Here is a 17,551-nt window from a genome sequence, read left to right as displayed (position 1 = left end):
TTTACGATGAAGAAATACACTCGCATTCTATCAGCTGAAGCATGACAAACAATCACCGTTGCTACCACTATTTTGGGGATTTAAGGCAATGGCATTAAGCAACTTTGTACTCAAAATTTAATTGAAGGTTTATTATTTACTATTCTAATGTTGCTGGCATTTTATCATTTGCAAGGCTGGAGCATGAACTGTTCTTGGTCTTCGCATTCCTTGGAGTCCATTTTATTCCAGCAAATAACGTTTTAAAATGTTGAGGTAGAATTTTCCTCAAATAGTTGGAACTCAGGGCAGAAGAACTTCATACCTTAGTCATTTAGAAAACAACTCAAATCCATGTGAGTTTAACATAACAGCATCATAACTTGAACATTTATTTTAAATAAAATAAATTAAATCCCCATATCTGGTTCTTTATCCAAGGTAGAAATGGATGAACAAAAATCCTCTATATCTCTCTGACTATAACTAACTGTTAAGTCAAAGCACGGTGACTGATTATTGTCAGTCATAAGACGGAATATTTCTTACTTCACGGTTTGATTCCAACTCATGTCACAGTTAGTATTTTTGCAAATTACTTATTTTTAATGATCTTCCAAATGTGAGATCTAATTTGCATAGCTGAGGAGTCATAGTAATAGCAGATCATGACATACTCTGGGAGGCTTTCTGTTGAGACATTATTTTCAGAGGGGGCTGAGGTTGGTGGAAGATCTGGTTCGTTAGCTCCCTGTAGCCCACATAATAGTTCTACATTCAAGGAGTGTAGATTACATTGACACTACATTTGTGCATGGTGCATTGTGGGAAGGAGTGGAAAGGGATTCAATCCTCCCACTTCAAAGTAATTAAACAGTTCATGAGTAATTCAATCACTAAAACTCCCTTTGAAGCGTAATTGTATCATTTAACTTTAAATAAATAATGTCTTTTTTAGATGTCGGAGGGATCCTATCACCTATTCTCATCCATATAACCATATAACAATTACAGCACGGAAACAGGCCATCGCAGCCCTTCTAGTCTGTGCCGAACACTTACTCTCACCTAGTCCCACCTACCTGCACTCAGCCCATAATCCTCCATTTCTTTCCTGACCATATACCTATCCAATTTTACTTTCAAATGACAAAATCAAACCTGCCTCTACCTAACCACCTAAACTGGCTATCTGCAGTTATCCTCTCCTTTCAGTTACCTATATTCACTCATTCCCCTTGCTCACTCTTACTCATCTGATTGAGACACTTAAGACCCTCATTGGAGTCTTCTTTTCTTGAGACAGTAGCCCCAAATCCTACCTGGATTCTGCAAAAATTATTCAATTAACATTCAGAGGTTCATTTATTATCAAAGTATACAACTCTGAAATTCTTCAGTTCTCCCGGTAGCCATGAAACCAAGAAAGGAAAGAAAGGCAGCATGATCATCGACCCCCAAATCCCTCCTCCCCCCACAAAAAAACCAAACAAAAACAAACAGGCACGTCATCCATCAAATCCCTCTTCCCGCACAAAAACCAAGCAAAACAGATCAGGCACATCAACACCCAAATTTCTCCTCCCGCAAAAAAAAATGAACAAAACTGATATGGCACATCGATCCCCAAATCCCCCTTCCCCATGCAAAAAAAAAAGAGAAGATCAGGTTAATAAACACAAAATATAAAAACTATAACATTGAAAGAAAGAGTCTATAGTCCAAGTCCACACCCAAAATGCAAGAAAAACCTGGGGAACACTCCCTGGGTGCAGCGGAAGGCTCTCCTCCCTCTGGTACAGAGCAACCGATCAAAATGCAAGCTGCCAGTGCTCACCCTCTGCTCTTGCTGCGATGCTCCAGTCTCCCTCGGTGATTTAATCGGCAAACAACAGAAGCTATAATCAGCAAAATGGAACCAAACATCAGTCCTGCAGCCTGCCCACTACAAGAAATCCTCCAGGAGACTGCAGAGTGCTGGAAGTAAGATTTGCCCCTATTAAATATACCAGTACCTTGCACAAATGGGCAAATACAAACCATACTGTTATCTTAGTTCCACAGTTCTGGAAAATCCTAGCTAATGATGTAGGGGCCATTAAGATACTTCGTCTTCCAATTATATTTTGTACCAGATAATATTAATGTCAGGCTGCATCATGATTTATTGAGCAAAATAATAAAGTAGAAAGCAGTAAATATGTATACATGAGATTTTTAATGGGAATTTATGGGTGGATCAAAGAACTGTTTACCTATACTCCACTTTCTCTGTTTTAGTGTCCTGTTTTTTTCCTTTACTACCTCGACATACTCAGAATCAGAATTGGAGTCATGTTCAATATCACCGGCATATGTTGTGAAATTTATTGTCTTTGTGGCAGCAGTACAACGCAATACATAATAATAGAAAAAAACATGAATTGTAGTATGTGTGTATATATATATATATATATACATATATATTATAGCTGAATTAAGTAAAATAGAAGTAAAAAAAGTAGTGAGGTAGTGTTCATGAATTCAATGTCCATTGAGAAATCTGATGGCAGAGGGGAAGAACCTGTTTCTGAACCATTGAGTGTGTGCTTCTTTCAATCCTGTGCAGTAGCCGTTCCGCCCTCCCCCACACCCTGTACGAGGCAGTGAAGCACCCCGTTAGAATGCTCTGTGCAGTACATCTGTAGAAATTTGCGAGTGTCTTGGGTGACTTAGCAAATCTCCTCATCTCTGAATGAAATCTAGCTGCTGTCTGACACAAACAAACTCTTTTCTCTGTATCTTGGGCATGTGACAACAATGTACCAATAGACTGTGGCTCATGGGATTCATCTAAATCATTTTCCTGCACCTGTTGATCCTTTTCCCCAGCAAAAATCTGTTAGTCTTGGTTTTCACTTTTCAATACTCCCAGATTTCACAGGGAAAGAATATCTTATGAAGATTACACAGCAGCATCATTCTAAGCTAAATGTTAGTTTTAAAAGGGAACTTGTATGTTACCTGTTAAGATGGCAAATTATTAATAAGCATTCCCTTTTTTTCTGAACTAGTTAGAGAAAGCAGTTAGTGAAGCCAGAAGGAGGAACAGCACGAAGACAGGTCTTTCGGAACGCCACGTACTATCAACCATGCACTCATGCGAAGCTTTAGTTAATTTTTTTTTATTCTCCCCACAATCTCGTCAAATGATTCTTGTTTCGAACACTTATCCATACATACAGTAGAGGTGAATTAACCTGCATATCTTTGTGATGTGCGGAGGAAGCCCCTGTGGACGCGGGGAGAGCATGAGAACTGTACCCAGACAGAACTCACAGTGAGAACTGAATCCACAATTCTGCTGCTGTAAGATCCCCTAAATGCACCCGCATTCCTGCCCATCTATTTAGTTTATGACATTGCGAAAAATGGGAAGGAAAAATGTGTTGTTGATGAAAAAAAATTTATCCTTACATGTGACACACATAAAATGCTGGTGGAACGCAGCAGGCCAGGCAGCATCCATAGGAAGAAGCACTGTCAACGTTTCGGGCCGAGACCCTTCGTCAGAACTAACTGAAAGAAAAGATAGTAAGAGATTTGAAAGTAGGAGGGAAGGGGAAAATGCAAAATGATAGAAGACCGGAGGGGGTGGGGTGAAGCTGAGAGCCAGAAAGGTGATTGGCAAAAGGGATACAGAGCTGGAGAAGAGAAAGGATCATGGGACGGGAGGCCTAGTGAGATGGAGAGCAGGCAAGGAGTGATTGCGAGAGGAACAGAGAGAAAAAAAGAGAGAGTAAAGAAGAAAATAAAAGGGGAAAAATATAAATAAATAAATAAATAAATAAATAGATAGATAGATAGATAGATAGATAGATAGATAGATAGATAAATAAATAAATAAGGGATGGGGTAAGAAGGGGAGGAGGGGCATTAACGGAAGTTAGAGAAGTCAATGTTCATGCCATCAGGTTGGAGGCTACCCTGCCGGTATATAAGGTGTTGTTCCTCCAACCTGAGTGTGGCTTCATCTTGACAGCAGAGGAGGCCATGCATAGACATATCAGAATGGGAATGGGACATGGAAGTAAAATGCGTGGCCACTGGGAGGTCCTGCTTTCTCTGGCGGACAGAGTGTAGGTGTTCAGCGAAACAGTCTCCCAATCTGCGTCGGGTCTCACCAATATATAGAAGGCTGCACCAGGAGCACCGGACGCAGTATACCACACCAGCCGACTCACAGGTGAAGTGTCACCTCACCTGGAAGGACTATCCGGGACCCTGAATGGTGGTGAGGGAGGAAGTGTAAGGCCAGGTGTAGCACTTGTTCCAATTACAAGGTTAAGTGCCAGGAGGGAGATCGGTGGGAAGGGATGGGAGGGATGAATGGACAAGGGAGTCGCGTAGGGAGAGATCCCTGTGGAAAGCAGAAAGGGGGGTGGAGGGAAAGATGTGCCTTACATGTGCCCCAGATGGAGTGGTGTTGAGTCAAGAGATTTTCATTAGTGGGCTCTAAGTTCTTAGAATAGAATTACTAGATCCTTACCACAACAAAACCTGGTACATTCAATGAACACATGCATCAGCACTGGACCGAGCGTGCACAGCGTGCATGGTGTTTCAGGAAAGGAATAATCATCATGCCCATTAGTTTTTGGATCTTATTCACGCATCTTCTCTGATGGAAATGGTGAAACATATTGATTGAGTGTTAAAGTACCATATGTTTTAACATCGGGTTTTGATTGTTATTCTTTCCTTGCCATCTATTTTTGTTGATCTTTGCAGCTATAATTGACTTAGCACACACTTGTGCTCCTGAAGACAAATGTTTTGCTGAGCTGTTTGGAATTATTTTTATCAAACTATCCAAACGATCCACTGAGTGATTGACAGTGAGGTTACTCAAGATGAATATTGAGACATGTAAATTTAGCTTATCCGTTTGCTGAAGGAGCAACGTTTAGTTTGAGAATTCCAGTTTCAAATATATTTTTCCCGTCCTGCTGCTAAGGTTGTCGAGCTGAACTTACCTCACAAAAGCAGGTCAGTTGTAAGTAATTGGGAATGAAGTGTAAAATGTGAATCAAACAAAGCCGAACCAATCCACCTAGTTTATGCAGAGGTGGGGCAAGAATCAGGCAGCCAATCTGTCACAAGGCAGCAGACTGATAAGTTAATACATTATCAAGGCTAGAATACCCTGATATAACCTGCTTCTGATGTTGAATATGGGCACCTAATTTTCCAGGTCTCAGAATGCTCAGCAGCTGACACAAAATGAGCGCAGCTCTGCTTATCACTAGAGCAGGAGGGCTCAACTCGACAGCTACTCGAGCAACTCTCCATCAGACCCCAAACGTTCCTCTTCAGAAACTGGACAGCCATACTGAATCAGGAGATGAATTCACCTGGAATCCAGGCTCATTCTCCTCTCCCTAGGTTACTGGATCAGGCTTACGCAGCCCCACAGACTGCTTCAGAGTTCTCTTCACTTGACTGCAAACTAAGCCTGTCTATCAAACCAGCTGCTTTGGATGAGGTTAAAACTCCAGCTTGAAGGAAATGATGAAATGTCTTATTTTACTCACAGCCTAATATCCCAGTTAATATCTGAGCCTATATGGATACGAAGTTTAAGCTATGTATCTATTCAAAGATTCTCCAGTTCAGTTAAAAAGAGAATATGTACAGGGGCTTTCTGGATTATGAATGACTTAGCATACCAAAATCCAACTTTGCATAAATTCTCCAAGACATCTTAAAGCACATTTTAAACTTGTAGTAATGATAATAAAATATTTCATAGTCTCCTTTAATGAATATTGCATAGATTCCATTAGTTTAATTATGGATAGAGATTATTGAATGAGATATACTATGTGGTTTACTGTACCCAATATGGTTTACTATAGTAATGGATACTTATTACTTACAGAAAAATTGGCTTATGGGCAGTTCCCAGGAATGGAATCCTTACATAACCTGGGAACTGTCTGCACAGTGTAATCAGGATATAGAAAAAGCTAACTACATAATTGCCCAACATTTAAAATAATTGTTAAGTAAACCATACTGGCTTCCTAGACAAACAGGAGAAAATAAGATGTTTGATTGACAGACAGACAGACAGACATACTTTATTGATCCCGAGGGAAACTGGGTTTCATTACAGTCGCACCAACCAAGAATAGTGTAGAAATATAGCAATATAAAACCATAAATAATTCAATAATAATAAGTCAATTATGCCAAGCGGAAATAAGTCCAGGACCAGCCTATTGGCTCAGGGTGTCTGACACTCCGAGGGAGGAGTTGTAAAGTTTGATGGCCACAGGCAGGAATGACCTCCTATGACGCTCAGTGTTGCATCTCGGTGGAATGAGTCTCTGGCTGAATGTATTCCTGTGCCTAACCAGTACATTATGGAGTGGATGGGAGACATTGTCCAAGATGGACAATGGAGTCATGATCACAATGGGCCCCTGACAATATCTATTCATTGCTAAATTTGGAATTGTATTCATCCCCAATCAATTTATATATATATATATGCCTTACATCATTTTTTTGTGAGGCAACCAATAGGAAAGTTCAATTATATGGAGTAGCTCATGTCCATATTCATCTACTTCTGGAACTTAATTTGTTTCCATTATTTCAGATAACTAGAAAGTGCAGTGACTGTCAGTTATGGGTTGAAACCAGAGTATGGGACTATCTGTTCTGTGGCTGCAAACTTGGATGGAGAAGGCACAGTAATCTTTTAAAGCTTACCAAGTACAAACTCAAAAAAAATAGATTTTAGTAAAATAGTGTTCCTTTCCTAAATTTCAACTGCTGATGGGAAAGTTCAGAGCTATGTAAGAATGCTGATGTTAACATATGCATGCTTTTCTTTTGTAGTACTTTGAGAAAGTTATCTGTTTACTTCTTATGCAATATGTCTCTTCATTGAAACTGAACCAAAATAGACAGAGAATGATATGAGACAGCACAGGTGCAGAATTGTCGCACAATGAACGATCATGCCTTCATCTTCAGTTTTAAGTGTGTAGTTGGATCAATCATTGCCAAATTAGAAAGAGATACAATGCACAGATACCCGCTAGCCATTTTACTCTTTTCCTGCCTCAGTTCGCTGCCTCGTTCTTCAGGGCCTTTCCTATAGCCTACTATCTGAGAAACTACATTCGCTGTTTTTATAAGGGATTCATTTTGTAGTTCAATACGCATCAACTCCATGCGACTACTTTATATATCTCTGAGTAGGGGTACCAGATTTGCACTGCATCCATTAGTGTTAAAACCAGTGTGAGGAAACTTCTGAATGAAGAGTCTTTGGCCTCCTGTGTGTGACTTGTGTACTGCTATTTTGCTGTTAACACACACAAGCCACATTGTTTGGCTACAGAAAGTGCTAAGAATAAAGCAGAGTAGATACAAACATGAAACCCCAATGCAAATAGTGCCGAGACACAAAAGAAAAGCTGTAATAGCTACTGTTGCATGAAATTGTCCTTTTTTCATTTGAAACCTATTATGTGTATCTGTGTACTTCCTTCATGTGACATTTTGACAGCTTTATAAATGATGATCCAGTATTTTTATTAATATCTTTCACTGGAAGATTTTTGTGAGCTTTGACTTCAATTTTCTTTTCACGTTTTCTGAAGATGTTGACATAACCTGTTGTGCAGTTCTATGTGTGTAGGCAGCCCTTCCATGTCTTGTGTTCATTCTTTGATTATAGATACAAACAGTGAACAACAGGAGTGTTCATTTGTTTGGAGCTTCGCAGCTGGTCATGGTTGAGCTGTCATACCATGTTTAAATTAAAGGTATCTCAGTGAACAGTGAGATCTTTGTGAAATCATTGAATGGTAGTTGAATGCAGGGAACTAGAGTGATCTTGTTGCAAAGCAATTGTCGCCTTTTCTTGAGTTACGCTCTTGCCCGTGGATGCAAGCGTAGTAAAAGTGCAGGTCAAGACTGGCTGAAACATGCACTTCATTCAGTAGAACTCATGTCAGCACAGCTGCCTTGCTGCGTGCATCTCTAAGATGCATAGTTTTTCTGACAATAGTTAATCAATTGGATCCAAGCTATTTTACATACCCCCTTCCCAATGGTGCTGCTGCTTGCTTGAACTCTTAATTCTACCTCTGTCAGACATTCTGTTATTGCACTTTAGCATTTCTTTTACACAACTTCAGATTGCACTGCTGTCTTTGCATCACTCAGTTGTTTAACACTCATCACTTATTTATTGTTCATTTATTATCATGTATACTGTTTAGCCTTTGAGTTTCACGCGAGTAAGGAATTTCATTTCACCCTGATGGATATGACAATAACTAATCTGAACTAACCTAGTCAGGTATTTCAGTCCCTTTGTGGAACATGGCACCTTCTCCATGTTAGTCCAATTTGGGTTCATTTGTTTTTTCTTTCTTTCTCTCTCTCTCTCTCTCTCTCTCTCTCTCTCTCTCTCTCTCCCTCTCCCTCTCCCTCTCCCTCTCCCTCTCCCTCTCCCTCTCCCTCTCCCCCTCCCTCTCCCTCTCCCTCTCCCTCTCCCTCTCCCTCTCCCTCTCCCTCTCCCTCTCCCTCTCCCTCTCCCTCTCCCTCTCCCTCTCCCTCTCCCTCTCCCTCTCCCTCTCCCTCTCCCTCTCCCTCTCCCTCTCCCTCTCCTCCCTCTCCCTCTCCTCCCTCTCCCTCTCCCTCTCCCTCTCCCTCTCCCTCTCCCTCTCCCTCTCCCTCTCCCTCTCCCTCTCCCTCTCCCTCTCCCTCTCCCTCTCCCTCTCCCTCTCCCTCTCCCTCTCCCTCCCTCTCCCTCCCTCTCCCTCCCTCTCCCTCTCTCTCCCTCTCTCTCCCTCCCTCTCCCTCCCTCTCCCTCCCTCTCCCTCTCTCTCCCTCTCTCTCCCTCTCTCTCCCTCTCTCTCCCTCTCTCTCACTCTCTCTCACTCTCTCTCCCTCTCTCTCCCTCTCTCTCCCTCCCTCTCTCTCTCTCTCTCCCTCTCCCCCCCCTCTCTCTTCTGTCTTGCTGCTCTCTTCTCCCCAGACCATATTGATGACTATTTCAGTGTTGCTGCCAGCTTTCGGTCTAAATTTCCACCCTGCCCTTACCTTCAGTTGATTCATCTCTGACCTTCCCCAGCCTTCTTTAATTTCTCTCACTTTTATGGACAAGTTACTGAACAGCATTCATTTAATTTCATTTCATTTTTCAGTCTTTTTATTGATTTTCCAATAAAGAATAAACAAATCAGAGGAGAAGTTTAGCAAACAGATAATAAAAAAGACATATAAACAGCAGTAAAGAAGAAAGTATATATTGTCAAAATCAGAAAGGTAAAATGTTACACTGTTATATATACAATATAATCGAAAAATCTACAACTCATAACAATCATTAAATTTTATTTAATAAAGGGGAAAAAACCCACTAAAAAACTAAAACAAAAAAAAAGGAAAAGAAAAGCAAGATTGGGCAGTCTATTTGATGATAAAATTAGAAAAAAGAGAAAGAGAAAAAAAAAATCCTTCCAGTCATCTCCGAACCTTCACGGATAAGGATTTTCCCTAAAGAGAGTAAAGAAAAATAAATAAAGGGTCGCCAGACTTGTTCAATATTAAAAGATGTATCAAATGTCCAGCTTCTAATTTTCTCCAAGCTTAGACATGACATAATGGAGGAGAGCCAATAAAAAGCAGTAGGTGGTTTAGATTCTTTCCAGTATGGCAAAATGGCTCTCCTAGCCAGTGAAGTTGAAAAGGCTATCACTTGCTGAGAGGAAGCAGACACTAGATAAATTTATTATCTAGTCAATAATTCATCTACCTGTGCACGCCATACCTTAATTCAGTTTAAGATAGTACACAGGGCCTATATGTCCAAAGATAAATTGGCGCATAAATTTCTTAATATAAGCCCTATTTGTGACAGATGTAACTCAGAAGTGGCTACTCTAACTCATATGTTTTGGTCATGTGTAAGCTTAAATAATTTTTGGAGGGATGTGTTTGGAATATTATCTAAAGTTTTAGATGTGGATGTTCAACCCAATTCACTTACAGCAATTTTTGGGATTATTCCAGAGGAAACAGCATTCAATAAAGTCTGCCAACTTTCCCCGGCTACTTCAGCTGCATTTTCTTCCCACCTTACTTTTTGCCAGGACTCTATTTCATTCTCCCTGTTTTTCCTATGATTTGATAATGCCACCTTCCATTTCATTGCCTCTAATGTGTCACACAAAATTTCTTCAATTTCCACAAAGTTATGTTTTAACCAGACATATTATCTATTTTACCTCTGTTTTCAGATTTCTGAAGTGACGATTTCCTCTCCAATGCATTAGTTCTCACGTTCAACTCCATTCATATTCACTGCCCTCTGCGTGGGATCTTTCTGCTCAAATATTGAAAAGGCAAAGCCTGCCCTTTTACACCTTTCCTCCCACCTTACCAGCAACCAAGGGTTTTTTTTCTCTCTGTGAAGCAGCAACTTGCTTGTGTTTTTTTTTCCCAATTTAGTATTCTAAACACAAAGTTCTCAACATGATCTCTTCTGCATTGGGTTATAATACTGGTTGGCAACTGCCCTGTAGAACACTTCCTTCAGCCTGCAAATACGTGTATTGTGCAGCATCTAGTTGTGTGTCATCTAAATTATCCATCTCATTTCCACTCTAACTCAACTTCTTAAATTGTCACAGTGAAGCTAAATGTAAATCTGAGAGATGTTGCTTCCTCTTCTGACCAGAAAGATAGTGTTCAGAGTTCCACGGTTTCAGCAAATCAACATTCACATTCACTTCAGATTTTCGGTGTTCACGTTAGCTTTGGCTCATAATTTTGGACCATTATTCTCTGCTTATGCTGGGCTGGGTTTGTCCATTACATGTGTTATCATCTCTTTCTTCATTTGATCTCTCTGGCCTTCCATCATTCAACGGATCATTTACAGTAGATCTCCTCACCAATACACCCTTTCCCTGCACCTTAAAACTTCATTAATCTTTTAACTTTGCCAAGTTATGATGAAGAGTCGTCAACCTGAACTGCGAACTCCATATTGTTCTCCACTGACCGCTGCCTGACCTGCCACATCTCTCCAGCATTTTCCATTTATATTTTGGATTTCCAGAATTCACACTTGAGTATTGTGTGTATCTTTACAAGGTTAAAAGCTAGAATGCTTACTGAAATAATCACCGGAAGTTACAGTGCTGACCATTAAAACCAGTTTGTCCAATTATAAGGTAACAAGTACACAAGATTCTTATCAACCCAAGTTTGATCTAGTGACTAATTATTCCACTTATTGTAAACATTTGGCATACTTGTTCAAGCAATTGGAGGCTCACTAGTCAATGTAACTTGGTGCCCAGAAAACAATGTATTCCTGTCTACTTTCCAGAAAACATGGGTCGAGACATTTTTCAGCACTGTATAAGACCAGGTTAATCTGTTGTTACACAGCACATTGCATATAGTTTTAGCTATGGGCATGCTGCTCAATAATTCAGTGCTCTGCCTCAGCCATCCTGTCATCCACTGAGCCAATGTGGAACATTGCAAATGACATGATTGGACCAGTGCTTCACTGGGGGTGAGAGGCCAGACATTTGTGGTTCTGGTGGTTGGAGTAGGGGTGGTCACTTTCAAGGTTCAAGACTTGGGGTTGGAGGATCAGGAACTTTGGGCAATGCTTTTGGTGGATCAGGAACTTGGGGTAACACATTGGTAAATCTGGGCCTCCAAGCAAAGGGTGAGTGAGGTGGAGATTGACCATTGATGGATGGAGCTGCAAGGGTGTGATTACACATGAAATAGACTGGTTGTTGTCCCCATCGTCCCCCTACTCTGGGCCTGGTCTTTGAATCAGTGAGCACGACGTGCAAAGTGGTTTCAAACTTCAGCAGCTCTGAGGCTTGTCCAGGTGCCCTGCAGTTTGTAAGCAATACTGAGTCACACAGGGTATGACAGAAAAGTAATTGTGCCACTGAAATTGGAAGAAAAGACATTGATCTGGGATGAGAGTTCAAGTTCTAAACGAGCAGCTGGTGAATTTAAATTCAGGTAATTAAATAAATCATTAACTGAAAAGTAATGTATGTTCAAGAATATCATAAAAACACATCTGGTGACAGAAATGTCCTTCATGAAAGGAGAAAGCTGTACCAACATGGTGTGGCCTATCTGTGACTCTAAACCTAGCAATAGGAGTGACTCAGTTTGCTTACACGGATAGGGGCAAAAAAGGTCAACTTTGCTGGTGACATCTCCGTCTCATGACTAAATGAAGTCCTAATCCTTCAGAGAAGTATTTCATCTTCATCATTCTGCTTTCACAAGTTTTATTCTATGATTATATTTGCATACTCTGTTATCCATTGAGTTTACTGTAAAGCCACTAGTTATTTCTCTGCTCGATGATGTGATCCGTGATGCTTCTATTTAACAGGCATCAGTCCAGCTAAGGAGTTCACAGCTGTCATTCAGGCAGTTTCACCTCTTCTGACACAGTCACAGCCTATATTTAAACTGATATTAGCTGTATCAAGATCAAAATACTGCAAGCAGGTATGTAATGAGATAATAAGAATATTACGAATCTTAATTCTTTGCAAAGTCTTGATGGCAATGCTGCAGCAATAAAGATTTTTTTTAATTACCTTCATAAAATGCATTCATTAATCATCCTCAGATATAGATTCTAATCTTATTGTTTTCTGAATTAAAGCATTGTTTACAGATTGTTATTATAGAAAATAAATATTTATGCACTTCATGGAGGGATTGTCTACTGACCCTCTGTGGGAGGAAGTTAGAAACAGGAAGGGGTCAATAACTCTACTGGATGTTTTTTATAGACCATTCAATAGTAACAGGGACATCGAGGAGCAGATAGAGAGACAGATTCTGGAAAGGTGCAATAATAACCGAGTTGTTGTGATGGCAGATTTTAATCTCCCAAATGTTGATTGGCGTCACGCTAGAGCAAGGGGTTTAGATGGGGTGGAGTTTGTTAGGTGTGTTCAGGAAGGTTTTCTGACACAGTATGTAGATAAGACTACAAGAGGAGAGGCTGTACTTGATCTGGTATTGGGAAATGAACCTGGTCAGGTGTCAGGTCTCTCAGTGGGAGAGCATTTTGGAAATAGTGATCACAATTCTATCTCCTTTACCATAGCATTGGAGAGGGATAGGAGCAGACAAGTTAGGGAAACGTTTAATTGGAGTAAGAGAAATATGAAGCCATCAGGCAGGAACTTGGGAATAGATATTCTCAGGGAAACATACGGCAGAAATGAGGCGAATGTTCAGGGGATATTTGCTTGACATTCTGCATAGGTACGTTCCAATGAGACAGGGAAAGGATGGCAGGGTGTACAAAGGCTAGACAAGAAGAAAAGGAAAACTTAAAAAAGGTTCAAAAAACTAGGTAATGATAGAGATCTAGAAAATTATAAGGTTAGCAGGAAGGAGCTTAAGAATGAAATTAGGAGAGCCAAAAGGGGCCATGAGAAGGCCTTGGTGAGCAGGATTAAGGAAGACCCTAAGGTATTCTACAAGTATGTGAAGAGCAAGAAGATAGGGCCTGTATTGTGCTGTGGGTTTTCTATGTTTCTATAAGATATGAGAGAATAGGTCCAATAAAATGTGACAGTGGAAGAGTGTGTATCGAACTGGAGGAGGTAGCGAAGGTACTTAGTGAATACTTTGCTTCAGTATTCACTACGGAAAAGGACCTTGGCAATTGTAGGGATGACTTATAGCATACTGAAAAGCTTGAGCATATAGACATTAAGAAAGAGGATGTGCTGGAGCTTTTGGAAAGCATCAAGTTGGATAAGTCAGTGGGACCGGACAAGATACACCCCAGGCTTCTATGGGAGGTGAGAGAGGAAATTGCTGAGCCTCTGGCAATGATCTTTGCATCATCAATGGGGACAGGAGAGGTTCCAGAGGATTGGAGGGTTGCAGATGTTGTTCCCTTATTCAAGAAAGGGAGTAGAGATAGCCCAGGAAATTATAGACTAGTGATTCTTACTTCAGTGGTTGATAAGTTGATGGAGAAGATCCTGAGAGGCAACATTTATGAAGATTTGGAGAGACATAATATGTTTAGGAATAGTCAGCATGGCATTGTCAAAGGCAGGTCATGCCTTATGAGCCTGATTGAATTTTTTGAGGATGTGACTAAACACATTGATGAAGGTAGAGCAGTAGATGTAGTGCTTATGGATTTCAGCAAGGCATTTGATAAGGTACCCAATGCAAGGCTTATTGAGAAAGTAAGGAGGCACGGGATCAAAAGGGACCTTGCTTTGTGGATCCAGAACTGGTTTGTTCACGGAAGGCAAAGAGTGGTTGTAGACGGGTCATATTCTGCATGGAGGTCAGTGACCAGTGGTGTGCCTCAGGCATCGGGGTTCTGGGACCCCTTCTCTGCAGGATCTTTATAAATGACCTGGATGAGGAAGTGGAGGGATGGGTTAGTAAGTTTGCTGATGACACAAAGGTTGGAGGTGTTGTGGATCATGTGGAGAAATGTCAAAGGTTACAGTGGGACATTGATAGGATGCAAAACTAGTCTGAGAAGTGGCAGATGGAGTTCAACCCAGATAGTGTGGGTGGTTCATTTTGGTAGGTCAAATATGATGGCAGAATATAGCATTAATGGTAAGAATCTTGGCAGTGTGGAGGATCGGAGGGATCTTGGGGTCTGAGTCCATAGGACACTCAAAGCTGCTGTGTAGGTTGACTCTGTAGTTAAGAAGGCATATGGTGTATTGGCCTTCATCAACCATGAGATTAAGTTCAAGAGCCGAGAGGTAATATTACAGCTACGTAGGATCCTGGTCAGACCCCACTTGGAGTACAGTGCTCAGTTCTGGTCACCTCGCTACAGGAAGGATGTAGAAACCATAGAAAGGTTGCAGAGGAGATTTACAAGGATGTTGCCTGGATTGGGGAGCATGCCTTATGAGAACAGATTAAGTGAACTCAGCCTTTTCTTCTTGGAGCAACAGAGGATGAGAGGTGACCTGAAAGAGGTGTATAAGATGATGAGAGGCATTGATCGTGTCGATAGTTAGAGGTTTTTTCCCAGGACTGAAATGGCTAACTCGAGAGGGCACAATTTTAAGGTGCTTGGAAGCAGGTACAGAGGAGATGTCAGGGGTAAGTTTTTTATGCAGTGTTGAGTGTGTGGAATGGGCTACCGGCAACGATGGTGGAGGCGGATACAATAGAGTTTTTTAAGAGACTCTTGGATAGGTACATGGAGCTTAGAAAAATAGGGTGGTTATTTCTAAAGTATGTACATGTTTGGCACAGCATTGTGGGCTGAAGGGCCTGTATTGTGCTGTAGGTTTTCTACATTTCTATAATTATCTTCCTGGACTGGAAAGTTCTTATGTTCCTATCAGATCTCTAGGTTTCTTAACTGAACCAGTATTAAAATTGATAGAGTTGATCTTAAAAGGCTCCTTGTCAAATTGAGCTCAGTGCAGCTCCTTCAATGATTAAACAGTATTTTGTGGTTTAAATAAATCTTAACATTTGCAGAATTCTTGTGCTTTTCTATATTTTTAAAAAAATTATTAAAATGATATAAAGAAACACACACAAAATGCTGGAGGAATTCAGTGGGCCAGGCAGCATCTGTGGAAATGAATAAGTAGTTGACATTTTGGGCTGAGACCTTCAGCACTCAAAGATATAAAGAGTTTATTAAGATTTTTTTAACTTTCTGGTATTTAGAAAGTTTTTGAAAGACTGTGGTATTGAGCAGAATTGTTTAATTAAGTATTGATGATAAGTAAGCTAAATTATGCTTTTCTTTGAACAAAACATTAGAACTTTTACAAGAAATTTCTTTTTAGAAAGAATATTTTGTTTCACTCTGATCTCTTCTGATCAAGCTCCTATGAATGAAGGTTCTTAAATTGATAAGCATATTGATACACATACTCTTTGTTAAGATTGTAGTGCTATGGAACTGTGATAGATCATTACCTTCCAAGAACAAGTGGCCCTCCACCCCAGTGCCTATAACTGTAATTGAAGGAGAAAGCAAGGTGGGTCTACTTTTCGTATTCTGATAACATTCAATAAGATTATTTTCAATTGAAATCGGTACTTCTTGGTCACTGTTCTTCTATAACTGAGCAGGAAAACTAATCTGTTATATTTATAGAAGGTTGCAGAAAATATACTGATTTAAGGATCAGGTTTTTGACCAAATAGGCAGTTGTGATATTAACTGAAAAAGGTTTCAGAATAAATATAATTTCGTCTATTGCACATCAGCTTCTGGTTGATGGAACTGTTGTGGAAGTATTGACAAAAGAGGAAATCAACATCTTTAACTAATACTGGTTGAGTACCCCTTATCCAAAATGCTTGGGACCCCAAATGTTTTGGATTTTGGATTTTTTCAGATTCTGGAATATAGAGTAAGATAGGTTGGGACTTTCAACTGAATTTATATGCTACTAGTAACTAGTCTTTGTCTTACACATGTTCATCACACATATGTGATTATCAGTAAAAATGATTACCTACCATTAGTATAATGTGCGCAATGTAACAAAAGCAGCACAGCAACATCAGGAGAATACGTGAATCAGCTGTTGAACAACAAATAAATGCCTACGAGATGGCTTTTTACAACATCTTGTCCTTGAGCCTACGAGGGGATCAGCTATACTGAAGTGAATGCTAGGTAATGGACTAGAGGTGATTAAGGAGCTTAAGACCTCTTTTTGGAGGCAGTGATTACAATATTATTGAGTTCAACTTGAAATTTGATAGGAAGAAAGTAAAGTATGACTTTACTTTAAAGTAGCAGTATTTCAGTACAGTAAAGGAAATTACAGTAGTATGAGAGAGAGTTGGCCAAAGTAAATTGGAAGGAGATGCTGGCAGGGATGACAGCAGAGCAGCAATGCCTTGAGTTTCTGGGAAAAATTAAGAAGGTACAGGATAGATGTATTCCAAAAACAAAGTAATATACAAATGGCAAAATAGTACAGCTATGGCTGACAAGGTCAACGCAAGTGTAAAAGCAAAAAAGAGGGCATACAACAAAGCAAAAATTAGCAGGAACAGAGAGGATTGGGAAGCTTTGAAAAACCTAGAGAGCGCATCTAAAAGAATCATTAGGAGGGTAAAGATGAAACATGATGGCAAGCTCGCAAACAATATCACAGTGGATAGTAAAAGCTTTTTCAAGTATGTAAAAAGTAAAAGAGACGAGAGAGATTATAGGACTGCTAGAAAATGAAGCTGGAGAAATATTAACAGGGGACAAGGAAATGACAGATGAACTAAATGAGTATTTTGCATCCATCTTCACTGTGGAAGACACTAGCAGTGTGCCAGGTATTGAAGGGTGTGAGGGAAGAGAAGAGAGTGCAGTTACTATTACAAGGGAGAAGCTGCTCAAAAAGTTGAAAGACTTAAAGGTTTATAAGTCACCCGAACCAGATGAAGTGCACCCTACAGTTCTGAAAGAGGTAGCCTTAGAGATTGTGGTGCCATCAGGAATTACCTTTCAAAAATCATTGGACTCTGA

At 40.2% G+C, this 17,551-nt stretch overlaps 1 protein-coding gene across 1 annotated transcript in view; it reads left to right on the top strand.

The window, feature by feature from the left end:
• Positions 1-17,551, top strand: part of LOC132400593 (exostosin-1-like) — a 450,728-nt gene that overhangs the window by 350,142 nt on the left and 83,035 nt on the right. Inside the window, exons 7-8 of the mRNA XM_059981686.1 lie at positions 12,431-12,549; positions 15,957-16,052. Coding sequence (XP_059837669.1) covers positions 12,431-12,549; positions 15,957-16,052 — 215 coding nt within the window. The remainder of the gene's footprint in view (positions 1-12,430; positions 12,550-15,956; positions 16,053-17,551) is intronic.

Source organism: Hypanus sabinus, chromosome 10, assembly GCF_030144855.1.
Source record: "Hypanus sabinus isolate sHypSab1 chromosome 10, sHypSab1.hap1, whole genome shotgun sequence".
NCBI lineage: Eukaryota > Metazoa > Chordata > Chondrichthyes > Myliobatiformes > Dasyatidae > Hypanus > Hypanus sabinus.
The sequence above is the reverse complement of the archived record's forward strand: the minus strand, read 5'-3'. Positions and strand labels throughout refer to the sequence as shown.